A 20,555-nucleotide genomic window follows, 5' to 3' on the forward strand; every position below is an offset into this window, starting at 1 on the left:
TAAAGCATATCCATTTTGTGAGTGAAAATAAAAAGAGCTATATTTGTCTTGGGTGACTGTACATCATGTTATCTACATACAGCACTTTGTCTGTCATCATGAGTTAAAGCGTCCACCCACCTTGTCGTCCTGGGAGTCCGGCTGCAGCAGGCTGTGCTGCTGGATGGCCATAGGGGGAGGTAGAGGGACGGCGTCGGCGCCCTCTTCTCCTTCCTCCTCGCCACAGCTCTGCATGCCTGATGAAGAAGACTTGGACAGGGTGCCACTGCTCAGCCCCTCGTTACGCATGCGCTGCAGAGAGAAAAAGAAGGAACGTGGATTAACTGGAAAGGTCAGGAGCAGAACTGGATGTTTAAATGTTCTCCATCAGTTCTTACGTCCTCCAGTGTCTCGTCCTGTGGCGTGGCTGCGCTGTCGTCAGAGTCCTTCTGCGAGCCGGGGATCGTGTCCATGTTCTTCCGGGTGCCATCGCGGTTCTTCTTGTGCTTGTGGGCGAGCTTCTTGACGTGGCCATCGGCCTTGCCGGAGCTGAGCCGCCGCACGGGGCTGGTCAGCCACTTCCTCAGAGTGTTCCCTGGACGCTTGGGCCCTGGCGAGCTGTGGGGGCCCAGGGTTTGGCTGGAGCCCGGCTGCAGGGCGTCGTTACTGGACACGGACAAGGTGTCTAAAGGGGAAGAAGAGACAGAGGAGGTTGATGGTAATGTTATATGTTAAGTATAAGTGATCCAACTCAAGACAAAATGGTGGTCCAATAACAGGACTTCCATTGATTGAAAGGTCTCCTAATTCAAGGGCTAACTCTAAGTAACAGCTAATCCAATAATTTATGGACACCGTCTATTCCTTTGGGAGTTTCATTTGAGTGGGAGAAGTCTGAGGAAAAAGCCAGTATGTGAAAATGTTTTGTCTGCGTTTGTCTGTTCCCTGTGTGTGTTTGTGTTGTGTGCAGTAGGCAGCCTGGCCCTCACAGTGACGGCGGCTCCTCGGGGGATAATCTGTGGGAGGAAAGCTGTTGAATTCGAGCAAAAATGAGCGATGAGAAAATAATAGAGAATAAAGGGAATGCTTGAGGCTTTGTCTGACATATGCACGTATCCATCTCACCTGTCTGCTGACTCACTCCTATTTTAACTTCCTGCCTTATCAACCACTGCCCTGGTGTTCCCTTGTTACCTCCAACATGGACGTTATGTTTTTCACCCAGGTCAGTTAGTCTGCTGGTTTTTTGGAAGATTATATAGTTTTAAACAGGATTACGCAAAAAATGCAAGGCGGATTACCCGGAAACTATGTGGAAGGATACAGGGAAGAACCCATTCAATTTTGGTGCAGCTCAAAATTTTGACCGATTCTAGTTGGTTATCCATGATCAAAATGGTTGCTGGATGCCATGGAGGCTGGAATACAACCTCCCGCCTGGATCAACAAGTTCCCTGACCAAGGAGACTTTGCATGATAACGTTGAGGTTGAATTTCTTCGTGTGTTCTCTTACTCTGTGCAACATGACCCCAGGTTTGATACCACACCGCATTCTCCAGACAAGACCTCTCACCTCCAAGCGTAGAGCCAGATTTAAAAGTGCCGCAAAGAGAAAAGAGTGAGATATAAAACAAGCTTGATGTGATAGGTCTCTTTCAAACTGTCTTTTCTAAACTGGAGATGGTGTTTTTATTGCGCAGAGCAGCAAATTACTTCCAGTGACGGCCTGACTGCAAAAACAAAGGAATCTTTACAGGGGCTGAAGTTGACTGGAGGATGATACTCTCCGCCTACACCACTCTGTATTGGATTGTTCGCATCACATCGCACTGTGAGTTGCTGAGGTTCAAAACTAAATGTAGATTTCTCTGTTTTTTTATTTGATATTTGACACGAGCCACATTCTAGGAAACTGTGCAGCAGTTCGACTCAACAGTAAAAAACCTTAGGATAGATTCAGACTTTAGCCTCTCCATAATTTACCTATTAAAGTGCAGTAAAACATGCATCTGCTACGGATTAAACCACGTGACTGAACTGAACAACCTTGTGAATGAAGGGCAGGTGTGGAAATACCGCCTCCTTTCATTGGTCACCCTTGCACAGCCCCGTGTGTCGAGTGAATGACCACATCTGCATCTGCATGGGAACGTGCATGTCAGCCACCAGGGAGCCTCTTGGAGTCTTATTTTTTACGGCGCTCCGCTGATATGAAGCATGTGTTTTCACATCGCACGCAAAAGGAAGAGGGAAGCAGAGTTCCCAGAATGACAAGCCCTGTTAAGACTCCAAAAGCCGCCAGACTCCGATCATCATTTTATTCTGACGAAGCCCATACCGTTTGAAATACTCTCCAGCATAACCTGCGATATATTTCTGCCACAGGCTATATTCACCTGTGGCTCATGACTCCATCTGTCAGGTGAGGAGGCCAGAACCCAATACATTTTTCACCAGGGCACATACTGCTGCATTTCCCTGGGAAAGGTGTGAGGGGGGTCACCGACTGCTCAAGGATCTATAAATTCCAGCTAAAGGGCCTATTTAAAGACGACAGGAGGGTTGTCTGGGTTCACTGGGGGATATTTGATGGAATATAAACTTTCTCATTGGAGGCAATCTGAGTGCCGGGTATAGGGTTTAGGGTAAAGGTGCGTGATTTACCTGCCTCAACTTTCTCCCCCTGCAGAAGTAAATGAAAACCAGAGTCGCAGCGGTTCATTACGACGCTGCCCTGGAATGTTTTAGTCATGGGTGCAAATCATGGAGCCTATTTAAGGTTGTAATTCTGATGACTCAGAATTCTTTTGCTTTTACCACCATGGGTCTCCAAGGACTATCCAAACTTAATGAGCTCTTTACACTGTTTCTGCAGCATAGAGGGCACCAGTAGCATTTTATTCACTATTCGTACTTAAATGTACAATATGTAAACTGAGCCACTGGGGGTCGCTCAGTCAAAACAATCATTCAGTTTGATGATGTCTCAAAGCAACATGGGACCAGGGGAGTTTATGTCTTCACAACCATTGCTGATGAAAATCATATTCACGGATGATGTTGTGTTAAGTTTTACACACGTTACGCAGCAACGCGTCAATTAATAATCGTGATGCATTACGAGCGAAAAATACAAAGAGTGGAGGAATAAAAACAGCCGACTGGCTAGCAACATGATTATCCTTTTTCATATGTTGTTTGCCTCTGAAGTTTTAATAGTAAATGGGACCAAGTGAAACGTCCCCTTACTTTGATAAAAATTGGGGATTTCTCTGAGTTGATTTTTTTTGGGAACGTTTGGATAATGCAAGTACACAAGTCAACAAGATATAAAGGGCCAGTCTTTTTAAAAAATTTAATAAAAAACTTGTTAGATATTATATCCTAAATATAAATCAAAAAGTAGATGTGCTGCTTTTGCTTTGTTGGGTTTTTTAAACCCTCAGCTTCAATAAATAACAGTTAACTGACACCACTGCACAAACCAGACTCTTTCAATTACTAGAAACACCTTCCCGCCGACAGAATGTAACTCTCAGGTGGAAACTTGTGAGAAGCAGGGAGCTGAACACAGGAGTCGGGATTCTCACGTGGAGCAAACTGACCGTGCTTCCTGCAGACACGGGGTCGCAACCCTGACGTGTTCACATGCTGTCAGCAGGTACATCTCAGCAGATTCATATTTGACACTGGTTTGTGGGGAGAACCAATCACGTTCATCCATTTTAATGTCGTTCAAATACTGATAAAATATATAAAGCTACGGCTCTATATACGGCCAATGTTTTAATTAAAATTCCAGTAATTAAGAATATGAAAAATAAGAGAAAGATAACCTCCACTTAATTCAGAAACGGAATCAATTTAAATGTAAAATCTGACGTTTTATCCATCTCAACATCTGATATCTTCACACTTTGACAGTCGACTGCGTGCCCTGCTCAGTCAGAAGAGGTCGTGCTAACAAGGGTATAAAAGGCAGAAACATGGGATCAGTAGCCTTGACACATTCCTCCTCAGCGAAAAATAACCCCTGAGACAAACATACACGCACACAGGGCCTGACCTTTGGCCTTTGCCCCGCAGGATGTGTTTCATATAGGAGACACCTCAGGAACAGCTGGTCAGGCTCTCGCTCATGGGAAAGACGTACTTAGGCTGGCTAAGACTTTGTGCGCCTCTCATTGTAATAATCGTTGTTTTTTATGTGTTGATTATTCTCGGGGGGGGGGGGGGGGGGGGGAAATAACCCACTTTACGATGTTTCTCTCCTCAGCCAAGAGGCTTCTTCAGCTGTTAAGTGGAATTTTTCCGTTTTGTCTTATTGTGCAATTGTGGAATTTCCGAACTTATATTTCACAAGAAACAGTTTGGGTTCAAAACAAAGGAAGCAGAGTGTAAATAACATCTGGTCCCATCACTCCCATATGGTGTGCTTGTCATTAGAAAGGCTGCAATCTCACATATAAAAACATTGAATACGTTTGGGGAATATATACGTGTGATAGTCTAAAACCAAAAAAAACTGTAATTCTCCTTGTTAGTCTTGATCGGCAGACTGGTGTCTCTGGATATTTTTTTTATTAAATTCACTTCTTGGTTGATTCATCAGCAGATTCATTATGTGTTGAACTGCTGAGACCGTGACTGGAGTCATACACTTTATATAGCATTAACATTTGGCACATGGCAGACATTCTATAAATGCATGCACAGAATTTCAAAGTTCAAACTAGAAGGAGACTCTGTAAAACATTCCCTGCAACAAGGCCCTATAGTCCCCTTAAACCCAATCAAGCTGCACCGAATTTAACACATTCATAGATATCAGTCCCCTAAATGTGAATGCTTTTCTTCTTAAACATCAATTAATTATTCCCTGGACAAATGGTAAAAGTGTTGAAAATCGATGTTAGAGAAAGTGGAAAAAAAACTACTGCATCCGTCTCCTGATCTGGATCTCCACCAACATTCTACCTTACCTGACCCATATCACGTGCTTCCACTAAGTGTTGGAAAAATCTATCCAGTAGTTTTTGTGTAATCTTTCTTACAAATAAACCAACAAACAAACAGACAGGGGGGTAAACATAACCACTTTGGTTGAGGTAAATTTCTAAGACTGCCAACAAAATTCTGCTTAAACATACAACTGTCTAGTTTGATCCTCCGCAGTTAAACTCTGCAGGGTTGATATTCCTGAGGACAAACCTCTTCAGAAGTTTGCCAGCCTATCTGTGAGCTGCGACACGCTGCCGTAACTCAGCCACCCGCTCATTCCCGCTAATGCAAAGAACATGCCAGATTTACAACTGTGTGTGGCTGCCTGTGTCTCAGAATAGGCGGGAGGGGAGGGGCCGCCGTACAACTGCAGCGGTCCCAAAAGACAGCCCAGCTCCGCGGGAGCATGCCTGGGATTCCAGAGGTGTCACCAGGGGAGCATCCTTTTCGTGTGGTCGTATCTTCCCCCGGGAGAAGTGATAGAAACAAGCGGAAGCACACAAACATCGTGTTCGTTCGGATGGAGACGATGAGGTGCAGGGTAATGAAAGCCCTGGGGGGGGGGGGGGGCTGCTTGTTAATCTGTTAAACAGTGGAGAGCACTGGCAAATTCTTGCCACCAACAGCCATAGTTAAGGAGGGCGTGGAGATGGGATGGGAGATGCAGAATGTAGAGAACACCCTCTACACAAGCTACTTCATATTTCCGTGTTTTTAATGCTTTATTAGACTATATAAGGAAGGCAAACTTTACTAAAGGAACAAGACAACATTTAAGAAGCTCCGACTCCATATGACCTCTTTATTTCCTATTCTACACAACACGATGACACCATCTACCCATCTGTGCAGCCGCAGCCAGAGCTGCTGTACGGATAGAAGAAGTAATCTTGTCAATGCGATTGTAGTGGATTTAATATTTCATCACTTAACTATGCATCCACTAAATTACTTTCACTGACATAATGCTGCAACATAATCCCTATTTGATTAGTGAATACCATCCGTATTAAAACGCCGCTGCAAATACCCACTGTGGAATCAACAACAAGGCCAAGCTGTCCAAAACAAAATATTTTCGACACAATAATAGCCGTCATTGTCACACTTGAAACTACCGTACGTTTACTGCAACTTTTTGACCCTGCAAAACCCAGTGCCTTGTCCAGTTAACTTGTCTTCTCCATCATATAGTTTAAAAAGCCTGACAGATTACAATCTCCATATCAAACCCTGGCACAGATTAAAAAGACAATATTTTTATCAGGCGAAAGCTACCCTGACATTGAAATATTGTTTCTTTAAATAAGCATAGGAGAATTGCGTTATATTACTCTTGTGTTATGCTCATGATCTAGGCACCTACCCAGATCCAGCAGCCAGAATTTGCAGTTGTCAGAGTGTCCTCCCTTTGCAGAGTCCATGGAGCAAAAAGGGTTCAGAGACACTAAGGACTCAATTCCTCGGGCCATGTCACCTCAAATATCGAGCCTCTGCAATTCAGGCTCGAAATACTCCCTCACAGCATCTCCACGGGTACGGCAGCTGACCCCGAATCGAAACCCTTTTCTTAATTAACAAAAGAATAATTCTGCAGTGAGAGAAATTCCAGGGAGAGAAAGTGTGAAGTTCCATGTGGAGGAAAAAGCAAAAGTCCAATGCAGCATTAGAGAGTAGGATATTTTTTCTCTCTCTCTCTCTCTCGCTCCTCTCTTTGTATCTTTCCCTCCCTCCCTCATGAGTGGGCTGCTGTGAGGATATTGGGCGAGCCTCCACCGTGCCTCTCCTGCTCCACAGGGACGTCTGGAATCATGCAGCACATATACCGTATTACCCTTTGTAGAGGCACCCACTCAGTTGTCGTGGGCGGGTGCAAATTGTGAAGGCACTGGGATGCACACAATTTGTGCCATATATGCTTCGGAAAAACAAATATAGACCGTGGTTATGAAATCAAGCAAGCAGCAAAAACACTCAGTGGGGGAAAGAATAAATAAATCTTCGACATATTCACTGCTTGGTTACAAATTCTGCAGAATCCAGGATCTCCGCTGGGAGGATTCTCCAGGAGCCTGAGTTCAGGAGCTGCTACTAAGTAAATATTCAACACTTCACTCCGTTTCCTAACATATTCACTTCCTCTGATAACTTCCCTGTGCATACTAGGCAGTTTAGAGCAGCTGTGCAGGCTAGACGCACAAAGATCCCCCTGTTTAAGCTGTGGGTGTCTGTGTGTGTCTCCCTGGGCTCTAAACAAACTCTTTCCTGTAACAACACGCACACACCGGCACATACACTGGCCTGTATACTTACTCTGCTACCATACAGATTCCTTTTTTATATTAAATAACACTGTCATTTCGGAGTAAACCTTACCAATTTGGTTAAAAGGGGGGGAATTCCAGGATTTAAACTGAAAACATGAAGAGCATGTTAAGTGATCTGATTAGACAGGAACGTGTAGGTTTGCCCAACGTTCAGCAGCAAGGTGAACGAAACAGGACACATACTAAACACTGTGGATTTCCAGTAAAAACATCCCATAATCAGGGCGGACCAGCAGCTGACAACCACACACTTTGCAGACGGATTGGACTCAATGTTAACCACCGATGTGAATCACTTCTGTTTGCTTCTGTCCTTCTGGATACAGACATCAGCCCCACAGACAAGAACAGTTCATTATTCCAAGAAACACAGAAGGGAAAAAGACAGTCTAATCCCCTGTTCTGTCCCCCTTCCACAACTTCAGACAAAGTGGTCCACACGGTTGGTCAGTAAACACAAAAGACATTTTTTCGTTATCCCTTTCTTCCTCCTACCCAGCAACAGATTTCTTTCTTCTCCTTTTTTTTGTCTGACCAAAGCCTCCCCTGCAGAGAGAAGCTCCTTTTCATCACTCTTTGACCACACACACACTGTGAGCGCTGGTTCTGCAGGACCGAGAAACCAAGGAAAGTCAGAAAGAAACAAGCGCCTCTGTGCGACAACAGAGATGAGAAGCTGTGAAGCTGGACTGCATGAGGAAAATAAATGAAAAGGTGGCTAGGAAATTCTACCCTTCTTGCATTTCTGCACCACTCTAAATCCTTCAGCTAATTCCAGAGATGTGAGTTCCTGTACGTGCAGTCCGAGCCATCCTATAACGTTAAATAGGAATGCAGACTTTCTCATGACTGATCACAAAGAGGCAGCCAGCCAAAATATTTATATGCAATATTACCATAGAAACAAGCAGATTTCACCCACTCCTTCAGGTTAAAGAGAATAAAACACATGCAGAACCTTCTGTCAAGACAAGATGACAGTGGCTCAGAGCTCCAGCCAATCAGGAGGGTCAGCTCTCCCTTACTTCTTCTAATCGATGGAGTTATTCTTTGTTCAGTACTTTTTTTCAGTAAAATTATAAAACTAATATAAATAATGTACACATATATTGTTTGTATGAACAGTATATACTATAGTATACATAAGTAGGAAATTGTATATTATTGCATATTAAGTATGGTAGAGTCTAATTTTGAAAAGTACAGTATTGTAGTACAGTATAATATATTATATTATATATATATATATGTTTTACGATATGTTTTTTTTTTTACAGAATGAATATAAGCAGGAAAAGTGCATTTGTGTTCAAATGTATTCTTCTTAATTCAATGTTTACTGTAAAATATCAAACCTCAATTACATTTCTTTATCCAAACGGTTTAAAGATAACATTTTAGGAATCATTGCCGAACATATCGTATTGGAAAATATTTCCAGTGTTGGCGATGGTCCCCAAAATCCAAAGCAGACGGACTCTAGTATACAGACTAGTGAATGTACAAACTGTGTCTATGTGTTATATGCAAAAACCACATTACACATTTATAACAATAATCTGTTCATAATTAAGACACAGTTAATTTCCTGGTTGGATGATTCGACAATGTTTCAGTGCTGACGTGATGTGCACTCCTCAGTGAGTGTTGAAAATGACCTCGTCTTGATAAGAGCCTCTGGATTTGAAACAGATGCATGACTGTGATGTCACCTCCTCCAGGGTTCCTGCTGACCAGGCACTGTAATGTGTCATGTTCGTTACAGTGGAGGGACACGGTGCTGCATGCATAAGACAAAGTGACGGTATCTGACAATAATGAGATCTGTGCATGTTCACAGCGCTGGGAAATCAAAGGTTGAAGTCATTTTAAGATAATTAAAAGACTGCTGTGCTTCAAGTGGGCTTTCCACTGTTGCATAGCAACGGCGAGAAAAACATGTGCATGCTTCCCCAAGCAGCTGTCCAATGAGAAGGGACGGTGTGCTAACGGTCGCCAATGCTATGTTTGCAAACAAGAAACACGTCCTCCCTTTTTTTAAATGTGTGTCTGTGCAAGGATGTGACAAGCAGCAGTTGGGTGAGATAAGAAGATTCAGCAACGTCCAATCCTCTGCTGTTTACAAACATGAATTACATCCAATTAGCTCTTCCTGTTATTGTGTTCGTATGTGCCTGAACATTGTAAAACAACTCCACCTGCCAGTTGGGGTAGAAAATGAAGGAAACTCAAACATTCTGCTCCTACCTTTGTGGTTGAAGAGTCCCTCCATCTCCATGGAGGACCTGGAGTGAGCGATGCAGAGCATGGAGCAGGGTACGATCCCCTCCTGGGCCGGAGAGCGGTCGGTGGTCCTCACCAGGCACCAGTCCGGCTTGTCGTGGAGCCGCTCCAGGACCTCCACGGTCTGGCCCCTGCGCACCGTCAGCTCCCCGCTGCTGCCAGCGTTACTGGCCACAAAGTCATGGATCACCACGGTCAACTCACAGCCACCGGACAGCTGAGGAGGACAGAGCAGAACAGAGATCTGTCAAACTGAGTTTTTTCATGTTTGACTCTCGGCCTGTCAGCAAGATTATTCTTATCTAGCATGCAGAGATAGGGCGTCAGCTTTGGAGGAGATATATGTTCTGTGCATCCTCCTAATTGTGTTTATATTGTTTGCATAAAGCATGAATGGATAGATTATACGCAAGGAGTCAAAATAGTGTGAAACTGTAGGGATGTCGAACGTGGATGTGAATGTGAGAGTGAATGGTTATTTGTCTCTGTATCTTGGCTCTGCGATGGGCTGGCCACCTGCTCAGGGTGTACCTCGATTCTGGCCCAGTGTCAGCTGGGATTGGCTCCAGCTCCCCCCTGTGACCCTCAAAGGAGAGGCAGTATAGACAATGGATGTGTCTGTGTGATAAACTGTGATCAGTGTGCTGATGAACTAACAGAGAAGCTCAACTTTCCATGAGAGGAGCCTCCAGTCGTTAAAGTAGATGCAGCCATTGTGCAGCCTTATTTAAACACTGAATTCAAAAAGCTACTGTTCATTTTGATCTCATCCAGTCGGACCTGACCTCACAGGTCCACAGAGTGCGGCGCGGGCCACAACCCTGTCCTAGCCTTAGGGATAACTAACCAAGCCCAACATGAACAGGAACATCATTTTAAAACTCTGAACTGAACGCCCCTCGTTCTGTCAGGATGCGTCAGGTCAGAAACAGCCACACTCTCCAGGTGAAGCTGGTGGTGTATCTCTCTGACCTCCACTATCCACTGTCAATGTGAAAACCAGACTTACGTCAAATGTCTCCTGCATGGAAATATGAACTAATGCCAACAAGAATGATGATGACTCACAAAGATGAATTCTGACATTACACAATGAATTCTCTCTGAACAAAAAGCTAACATTTCCACCCAACATCCTTGGCTAACTCAAGCACTTATCTAAAGTCAAAGTGTAAGTGCGCTGACGATCGGTGACTCATTCTAGCGCAGCAGAAGAAAAAACGTCACCGTGACGATCGGACTCTTCGGAGGTGAGATTAGTCACTTTGCTGGGAGACATTTCTGTTCAATGCAGATGGAGAATACAGTCGCCTGTTGCTATTGATGCTTCAATCTCTTGAAGAAGTGCTCACAGGATAAAACATCGTCACAGTGCAGCAGAGGACGCACATCATCTCTTATTGTACAAACAGAAAATAGAAAAATGACGTCGACACTCTGGGACATTGTTACAATAATATTGGATTTATTGTAATTAATAATTGAAACTGTAAACTAAAACCATAGATCCTCTTTGCTGGTGTTCATCTGACCAACAGTTCGATTTCAAGTCCTCAGATCTTCACTCAGGACATTGCTACTAGTACAGATATATTGTTATTATGAAAATGCCTTTTCAGTTAATGTGAAAACTAACAAATAAACAACTCTGTGTTAGAATATAAAAATAACTGTAATCATCGGGTGATCAATTAACACGATTTTAACAACTGATAATCAAAGATTTATACTAAGCATAAAGTTAAGACAGAGGTTCCCTCCATTTTACAGTTGATATTTCTACAGTTAAGCATTATTGAAATAGATTGCATCAATTTTTGTTCCCCCTTTGTTTGAAATAATGAAAATTATGCAATTTCATAATTTAGCACATATTAGCAACCTACCCTTTGGTAGTGTGGTAAAGCCAGAGAGCTGAGGAGCTGAGAGATGGGATTTGAGCTCCTGTCCTCCAGCCTGTCCATCGCTCTCCACTCCCTCATTGCAAGAAAAGTCCAAAAGAGCGAGCAAACTCCACAGAGCAGTTTCACTAATGTCCTAAATCACTACAAGAAGATGCTTGATAGTTAAACGGAAAATAACGTTCAATTTGTAGATTTTTAAAAATGCACTATCCTGTCCCAAGTGATTAAAATCCTAATTCATTACAGCAGCTCAAGGCTTGTAGAAGAATCGCTGCTATCCACTGAACCAGTCAACAGCACTCCTCTGTGGGTGCAAACAATCAGGCTATTGAAGCTCAAACGATCCCCTGTTGGGTGTCTCTTCTCTGCAGCGGTGCAGTTAATCCATCCTCATCTTTAAACAGCTGCTTCCACAATTTATCTCACGGTAATCCGTTCAGCAACAACAGCTAAAAGATACACCGAAGATTATGAGGAAAAAATAAAGCCGTGGTCGCCCGACTCTTCCGATCGCTCCAAGCAAAGAGTGAGATCGATAGCTGTGAGGACTCCAAGCTGTGCTCTCCTGTCTGGCATACAGACGAGAGTCCTCTGTGTGAACAGAGCGTGGGAGGCTGAAGCTGCTGACACACAAGTCAAGGCAATGGCACACGCACACACACACACACACCAGACACACGGACATCAACACAAACACACCACTGTCACCGCCTCCTGAATGAGAGGGCTCACAGAGAGAGGGAGATACAGAGAGGCTTTGAAAAAGTGAGGATGAAAAGCAAAGTTTGTATTTGCATGTTTTTATTGAGTGTTCTGATGGTTTATGCATGTGAGCATGTCCTGAACGGAGGAGACAATCACTAATGAATCAGTGTCTGTGAGAGAGACACAGAGTCATGTCACATGAAACCACCACAGAGGAGAGCTTATTGTGCCAACAGTTAATTAATATACAGCAACTATAAGATGGGTAAGATAATTTTCTTATTTACCTGATTACAGAAGTAGTGAATGGAAAGTCCAAATCAAATGTGAAAACAATGACCCTCATTAAAGAACTCACCACTGTCGTTTATAATCAGTATGACATAAAAGTATTAAGAGGCTTTTTCATGTGTGCGTTTGTGTTTTACAGTTGCTCATATGAGCACAGGAGGACAGGCCTTCTGTGGTGCTACATAAACTGAGTGAACTGACTCCTATGCATTGAGACTGGGTGTGTTTGTGTGCTTTCCTACCTTGTCACTGTCCAGTGTGTTCTGTGATGTACGTGAGGCAATGGAGATGGTATCTGGTTGGCTGCTGGCGTCGCCCTGGCTGTCCAGGTCCTCCCCGTCTCTGCTGGCAGGAAATATCAATACAGCCATTCAATTATTAATCAATGAGATTTGGTCAACCTATCACCAGAAATGTAAATAATTGAATTGAAAGTTGGAGGAAAGATGGGGAGTAAAATCTTCTGCTGCTATATGGTTACAAACAGGGCTTAATACTTATTACTACCAGCAATGTACAGCTGAAAGAAAGTGGATTTTTTGGGCCCAAAGAAACACAAACGATTCTAGGCTGTTTGTTGCCGTTCTAGTTTTGTTATATCTTTGCGATGCTTAGTTATTTGTATTTTATAGTTGGTACTTTCAAGGGTTGAGCAATCCCGGTTATTATTTTATTTTTTTCAGGCAAATGATTGCCTTTTGGTTATTATACATTTTTTTTGTTTTTAATTTAATAAAAAAAAAAAAAAAAAATACATTATTTACCTCCTGGGCAGAAGCGGATTAATTTAGTTTAATTCAATTTAACTTAACTCTTATGAACAGCACAAACCAGATCTTACCGTCTGCCTTTATGTTTAGCCGTGCTGGCTTTAGGGATGTGGATGGGCTCCTTCAGAGCGCCACGCAGGTGCACCGTTCGCTCCTGGATCACCTCCCGGATGTGTTTGATCCAGTCCTGCTTGTTTTCCAGACTCGAAGCCTTGCACACAAGATCAGTGTTAAATCTCAAAAGTCTGTCAAGAGAGCAGTGTAGCAAGGTCTCTCCGCAGACAGAACACAGAATTCAGCAGCAAACGGTGTCGGCAGCTGAGCTGTTCACGGCTTGAATGAATCACTAGTTGACCTATGCCAAAGTAACGGGTTGTTTTCAGTGATTATAATTCAGTCGGATCCCATTCGAGTGCTTTGAACCCTGCAATCATGTACTCGAGTCACTTACTGTATTCAGTCAATGACGACAACAGCCTCACTAAGGGTTCCACAGAGACGTTACGGAAATGTAGTGTTGGCCTTGTGTCTATTTACGTCAGCGAGGCGATGCATGAACACTGTATTTGGCATGTGACTACCCTCTCTGTCTGTGTCTTCTCCTCCTGCTTCACTTAGCAACCAGCAGCATCAAGGCTGCCGAGGCGCTGTGTTATAATGAGCCGGTCATCCACGGTTATGTAATAAGACGGACAGATGAACAGTCACAAACGAATGAACACTGGGAACCCCAATTGCCTGCAATCTTCTCTGTCAGTCTCAAATCAAACACATGCAGTATCTACACACACCCTGGTTAAAGCACTGACCATGAGTCAATACGTGAGAACTACCGAGTTACTTGTGAAGCGGCCACGGTAATATTTCTGTGTGATGAGTGAATAAGTAGCAGAAAGTAACACTCCAACCTCCCACAGGGACTGAACTTTCCTGGCTGAACAGAGGGAACTATCTAGGATTCAGTGGGGGTGGACTACATATATGGAGTTGACGCTTCCTCTTTATGTGTGAAAAACCTGAAGGCTCCTGCAGAAGGGAAATCGTTTGAGGGTCTATTTTATCTTGAGTACGATGCCGGAAGAAGCATTCAAGTTTCTTTTCGCTTCTCAGTTGTTACTCAACTTTTTTTTCTACATTTTTCACCAATTTCCTCTGGAATATTCCATTGATCTCAAAGAAAAAAAAACAAAACAGGCATATTAAGAACAACTTGGGGGACAATTAAAAAAAAAGGCTGTTGGGTCTTGGTGGAGGTATGCACTTCTGTAAGTGCCATTCAACCTCAGATAGCAGCTGCGATAAGTGAACCCCTTTTATCTACAGAATCTTGATACCTTGAGGACGATCTTGTTGTCTGAGGTCGGGGTCCTGCCCACCCACAGGGCAAACTTGCAAGGGTCTCCCTCAACGTGTTCTGTCACGCCGAGCTCCGACGTCTGAGGAGGAGAAAAACATGTCAGAAAATTTAGATTATCAAAAACATTACATTATATTTCGTTAAGCTAACGCTTTTGTCCAAAGCGACTTACATTTTTAGTACACTCAACATTTATGAGGGGCCATTTAGGGGTGCAGTATCTTGCCAAGGACACTTTGGCATGCAGATGGGGAAGAGTGGGAATTGAACCGGCCACCTTCTTGTTGGAGAACGCCCACTTTACCCCCTAGGCCACGCCGCCCCACATGATGCCCCAACATGATGCTATCTTACATATATATAAAGAAATGTGTGACTTAGAGCCGCCTAGATCTGGTATTAACATCAACATCGTAACATCTGAGTGATCCGATTACAAACACACCCAAATGCAGTGGTCTGAGACACGTGGACTGATTGTTTTTACTGTGTGAACACAAAAGTGCTGGGGCCACATAAGAAGGAAGCCTACTCAGCTGCCATCTTCTGACCCGCTTCAGTTTCATCAGACAGCATATTTAGAAGTTCACACCTTCAGCACCAACTCAGTCTGCGGTTGAGTCCAAAGCCTGATAGGAACTAAAGAATTGTTCCGACAACATGTGGAGCCGGTGCTGCCACAAGACCCAGAGATGTCTAACTTTAATGATGTTATTGTACTATGTTTGTGTGAGTGTTGCATTGTGGAACAGGTCGGTCCTGGTCATTTGTGCATCTACATTTATTGTTTTCTCAGCTGTAATCTGAACAAAAAGACAAAGAGCCCATAAATGAGCGCATCACTCACAAACAGCTTGCTCTTGAAGAGGTACTTGCTGCGGCCCATGGAGTCCTTGACCTCTTTGCTAAAAACCAAGGACATCTCGAACAGGAAGAGGTGTCGGTCGCGACCTTTACGAATAAGAGTCTTGGGATCCCACACCTGGAAGGAGTCCTGGAGGGTCAGCTCGCCCTGGGAGTCAATGTTTCCGTCAAAGCCTGAGACAGAAATGTGAAAGAGTAAGTGTGTGGCCTTTGAGTCTGTGTACGCTGCATGAACATGTGTGTGGGCGTCGAATGGAGAGAAGCTGAGTTTAGTTATGTGTGACTCACAGCTGATCAACTGGTGCTGAAAGACTGAATTAAAAAGTGACTCGAGTCCATTCACAAATACAAAGAGAAACGTTTAATTAAAGGCAACATCAGATGAGGACAAACTCACTGAGTAAATGTACTGGTGTGGTAGATTCCCATCTATAGGGGAAGTGTCCGTAAGTGTGTGTGTGTGTGTATGTGTGTGTGAGTGTGAGTGTGAGTGTCCACCTACCATCCAGCATAGAGAGGTGCATGGCATCATTAGCTCTCTTGGGGACGCTCAGCATCACTTCAAGACCATCCTTGATCTCACCTTTTCCCTCCTCACAACATGTCAGCAGCTCCTACAGATATATACAAAAAGTAGGTTACATTCCTAATAACATTGGTCCTTTTTGTCACGGTTGGTCTGCGAAGTTCCAAAGTCAACGATTAATACAGTTCGACCAGATTGTTTTTTTTCATACACACTGTTGTACCTTGAGAAGAAGCTGGTACTTAGTGATTCTCTGGACTGGTTTGATCAGGTAAGAGGAGATGGAGTTGGCAAGACGGTGCCTCTGCTGGATTTCCTGTAACAAAACAAAAGGCAGACATTGAGAATATTGAAAACTTGATCATTATCTGTGCTGTTGCTGTTGTTGTTGTTGTTGCTGTTTTTTTGCATCACACGTCGTGCAGTACTGGTAGGGACTTACATCAAAGTAGGGTCCGGCGTGCTCCAGGATGAGCTGAGTGGAGTCAGGTTTGTTCTTACAGTAGTTCACATACATCTGGAACTTATCAGCCTGAACAGAAGAAACAGCTTCAGTGTTTTACTCACAATGTATCAAGAGTCTTGGAACAACTTATGCAATATGTTTTGGTTTTCAATGAAAAAACTAAGAAACTAGAATTACTGCCCTCTGGTGGTATGCCAGGGGGCAGAATGGAACCATCCAACCAGAATGGTTTAAGTCTGCATATATTTTTTGGTGGAGCCATATGAGGTCACCGTGACCTTTGACCACAGAACTTACTTCAAAATAGTGTCAAAATTTGAAGGAATTCTCTAAGGGCTGTTTGAAAGGGCCAAAGCATGTTTTTCAAAAAGGCCACCATGACCTTTGACTTTGGACCACCCAAATCGTATCAGTTAACCAGTGAGACCAAGTGAACATTTGTGCCAAATTTGAAAGATTTTCTCAAAGTGTTAATGAGATATCAAGAATGGGGTGGACAGACAACCAGCACACATCTGGTCACTGGGTGTCGCCACGCATTTGTAAACAATGCAACTCCGTATTTGTTACAGGTTTCCCCAAACACAGCTCAGTAACACAAATAGGAACTGATATAACGAAAAGCTTGGAGATCTCGTACCCAAGTCACAAAACAATGGCCGACATCCTCTGGAAGCTGCTCATACTTTTCCAACTCCTTAAGGAAGATGCTGTTTAGAGACAAAATGAATTAAAGTTGGAACGATTAGAGACGGTCATATAGTTAATCCTGACACATTGAGTATGCAATTTGAAATGTGTAATTAAGAGATAAACTCTCTGATGTAAACAGTGGTAAACACCAGACGACACAGTTCACCGCTCCACTCACTTGTGGTGAAACTCGTAGAGGTCCTGCATGTTCCCAAAGATGATGTGTTCTTTGTTGACGATACCAGGAGGAATCTCCTCCACACCGCTGGTCATCTCCCACAGGTATGTCTACACACACACACACACACACACACACACACAGTTAATTAAATACCTACAAATGTAAGAGCATCTGATCATCACATGTTGAAAATCTTGAATAATCATTTACTGATTGTGTGAGCAACCCACAGAATCCTGATCTAAAAAAGTGTTTATTTAATTTAGAGACAAAGAGCTGATTTTAAATAATCATTAATACAATCAATCAATCAATTGACCAATTTTATTCATCTTGCGTGTGAGTGGTATGTTACTAAATACTTACATCCATACATTCCCGCAGGTCTCTGACATAGGTTTTCTCCGTCTGAATCAGCTCAGCCATTATGAACCTGAAGGGGCAGGGGACACATTGTTAATGTTTCTTCATTTGTTCTGAATATTTACAGCATAATGTGATGTAAACAACTATCATCATCAAACATCATCATCTAAAAAATGTATAATTTTGACTGTAAGAAACATTTAAGACCACTCCAGTGCAAGTTGCTACATGTTGATGCATCATAACTCCTGCATGGCTCATAAACTGAGTGTGGATACCCGACCCCAGCCCATCGGGGTCTGCCGGGCCCGGATCAGACAAGCATTTTGAAATGATAATCTGGTTTGGTCACACTGTTCCCATTTAGATATTTTATGCTTCACGTGCCTGTTATTCGGGGAAACATCAGACTCAGTCAGGTTTGGACAGACAAATCATAATGCCTGTCGTGTTTGGGTTGGGTTTTAGTCCTCTTTCGCAATGGGCTCAGATGCAGCCTGAACCACTCTCTACTATGAACATACCATGAGTATTTTATAGATTGCAGAATCCCTCTTGGGTAAACGTCTCTTATCAAACTAATTACCTCAGACATTCCTCACAGCATCAGGAACACTGATTTTGGGATAAAAGCACATTACTGCTCTGGATCTTCTGACATCAATTACAAACTCCATCTCAGTTTGTTTACACAGTAAATCAGATTTGAAGAATCCAGTGTTCATGATGATGTGCTCGTGTTTGGTTGGTTGATTTAGCGTTAAGCCATATTAGGCCCAGCAATTTGAAGTGAAAGCTCGGTTGCTATTTTATAATTATGAATCCAAGTGGTTTGATACAGGCCTCCATAGAGAACCTGTTTAGTGATCACCATGTGCTCATCAGCGTACAAAGATGAAATGATCGTTGGACTTACTCTTTCCTTCGCGCTGATTTCCTCTTCTCCTCGTTGAGTTCGTGGGCAGCATCCCTCAACTTGACCTCTGACCCCGGAGCACTGGCTGGGATGATGTCCAACTGCAGCTCTTTACTCTGCAAACACAGGGAGACAGCGGCTATTGTGTGGCACGTACCAGGCGTGGTATTCTGCAGTCAACACACCGGCTTGTGATGCATTGGATTTCACTTAGCACCCACTCATTAAAATAAACTGCTGGGAGTTAAACAAGAAGATGTGGTGATAGAAGGCTCAATATGTATCGATGGTACATTCAAATACACCTGGTGCAACTTCCACACTTAAAACTGCAATGACATTAAAGCCAGGGGAAGTTTGAATAATAACATTAATCACATGAAACAAGATTTTGTTGCACTTGAATAACTAGAAGCCAAGGTTCAAGCCTAATTACTATAACCTGTGCCAACGCATGTGAACAGATCTATCATAACATAATAAAAAGAATAGAGCTGATCTGTGCTCCTCTTTGATTTGTATTAGTACTCACAGCCTTGTTTGAGTCAGAAGAAATGCCGAGCGCCGATTCCAGGCAGGATCGGTATTTGTCCATGCGGAGCGAGAAGTCCCTGTAGCGCTTGTCCACCGAGGACACCCATTTCTTTATCTCCAGGGCATGGGAGTGGCCCTTGTCACAAAACCCATCGGCCAGCTGGATCAACAGCTTCACCCTCTCTTTGGTTTGCTGTCAAAAGAAAAAACAAATCTGAATTCAATGAGCAGTTGGAGAGAGTTGGACACAGACTGGATCTGACGCTGGAGGAATAGGTGGACACGAGAGAGACAGAGTGAAAGAGAGAGGGAGAGTTACGCAACAGTGTGTTGCTTGATGGACACAAAAGCTCGTTCTCTAACACAATAACAGTGACACAGCAAAGAGGAGTCGGGACAATGCGCTGCCGAGGGAATGGGCCTCACAGCGGAGCGCTGTGCAAACACACACTCAGATCAACAGGCAACAATAACGCGCTCACAGTCAGAGGTCCACAAGCAAGTTTAAAAACACAGACACATACAGACACACACAGACACACACAGTCACATACAATCACACACAGACACACACAGTCACTCACAGACACTCACAGACACTCACAGACACTCACAGACACTCACAGACACTCACATGCACTCACACACCTTTGCTGTGATCTGGAAGTCTTCGTGCTCCTTCAGCAGTTCCTGTGTGTGGTGAATACTGGAGCCAGTGGACATGTGTGTGGACAGGTAAAACTCCCCAGTGTCGTGGATCCACTCCAGGGCCTGAGGATGAACAACCAATCCCAAGTGAGAACACTGACACGATACAGGGGGTTTAGCTACACAATGCGAGAGAGTCTGAAAACCTGTGTCCAGTAGTGCACCTGGATCTCATATAAAACAATATTGTTAAAGCTAATGCATGTTTGTATGAACCCAACATCATCGGCATCCACCCACACTCAATGGAACATTTCTATACATTAGTTCTGACCTATAATCAAAATGTGACTTTCTCTAAAGAAGAATGAACCTTTATGATAATCTTATTCATTGAAATTCAGGGCTGGTATCACTGTCATCAATTTTATTTGATAGATAAATTAGATTAGATTCGTTTAACATTCAGGAAAAATGTGTTACCGCTTCTCAATTTTGTTTACATACTTTTGAATCTGTATTTCAGTTCCATTAATATATATTTTAGCTCAGTTTACTATTTGGTATATCCTGTAATTTTAAGTTTAATTGATTCTATTATTTTCCCTTTCTTTTAATTATTGACTCTTCGTTTTTACCCTCTTTTTGTATAACTTTCAATTATTTCAGGTCTTTTACTTGATTCCATTCTTCTTTTTATTAATCTTTTTTATCTTGTGTGTCCTAATTGCAATTGATGAAAT

General features: G+C 43.1%; 1 protein-coding gene across 3 annotated transcripts in view; it reads right to left on the reverse strand.

Annotated features, from left to right (window-relative positions):
* triob (trio Rho guanine nucleotide exchange factor b) overlaps positions 1-20,555 on the reverse strand; it is a 110,441-nt gene that overhangs the window by 13,792 nt on the left and 76,094 nt on the right. For 2 of the 3 annotated variants that reach the window (XM_062399205.1, XM_062399207.1), the window contains exons 24-39: positions 19,813-19,935; positions 19,163-19,357; positions 18,631-18,746; positions 17,715-17,781; positions 17,346-17,455; positions 17,115-17,184; positions 16,451-16,540; positions 16,232-16,324; positions 15,985-16,096; positions 15,466-15,656; positions 14,596-14,697; positions 13,333-13,472; positions 12,734-12,836; positions 9,556-9,808; positions 378-664; positions 121-291 (exon numbers count right to left, since the gene is read on the reverse strand). In XM_062399205.1, coding sequence (XP_062255189.1) covers positions 121-291; positions 378-664; positions 9,556-9,808; positions 12,734-12,836; positions 13,333-13,472; positions 14,596-14,697; positions 15,466-15,656; positions 15,985-16,096; positions 16,232-16,324; positions 16,451-16,540; positions 17,115-17,184; positions 17,346-17,455; positions 17,715-17,781; positions 18,631-18,746; positions 19,163-19,357; positions 19,813-19,935 — 2,223 coding nt within the window. The remainder of the gene's footprint in view (positions 1-120; positions 292-377; positions 665-9,555; positions 9,809-12,733; positions 12,837-13,332; positions 13,473-14,595; positions 14,698-15,465; positions 15,657-15,984; positions 16,097-16,231; positions 16,325-16,450; positions 16,541-17,114; positions 17,185-17,345; positions 17,456-17,714; positions 17,782-18,630; positions 18,747-19,162; positions 19,358-19,812; positions 19,936-20,555) is intronic. The other variant, XM_062399206.1, reaches the window with a different exon arrangement.

This window comes from Platichthys flesus, chromosome 11 (genome assembly GCF_949316205.1).
Source record: "Platichthys flesus chromosome 11, fPlaFle2.1, whole genome shotgun sequence".
In the NCBI taxonomy this organism is placed as follows: Eukaryota; Metazoa; Chordata; class Actinopteri; order Pleuronectiformes; family Pleuronectidae; genus Platichthys; species Platichthys flesus.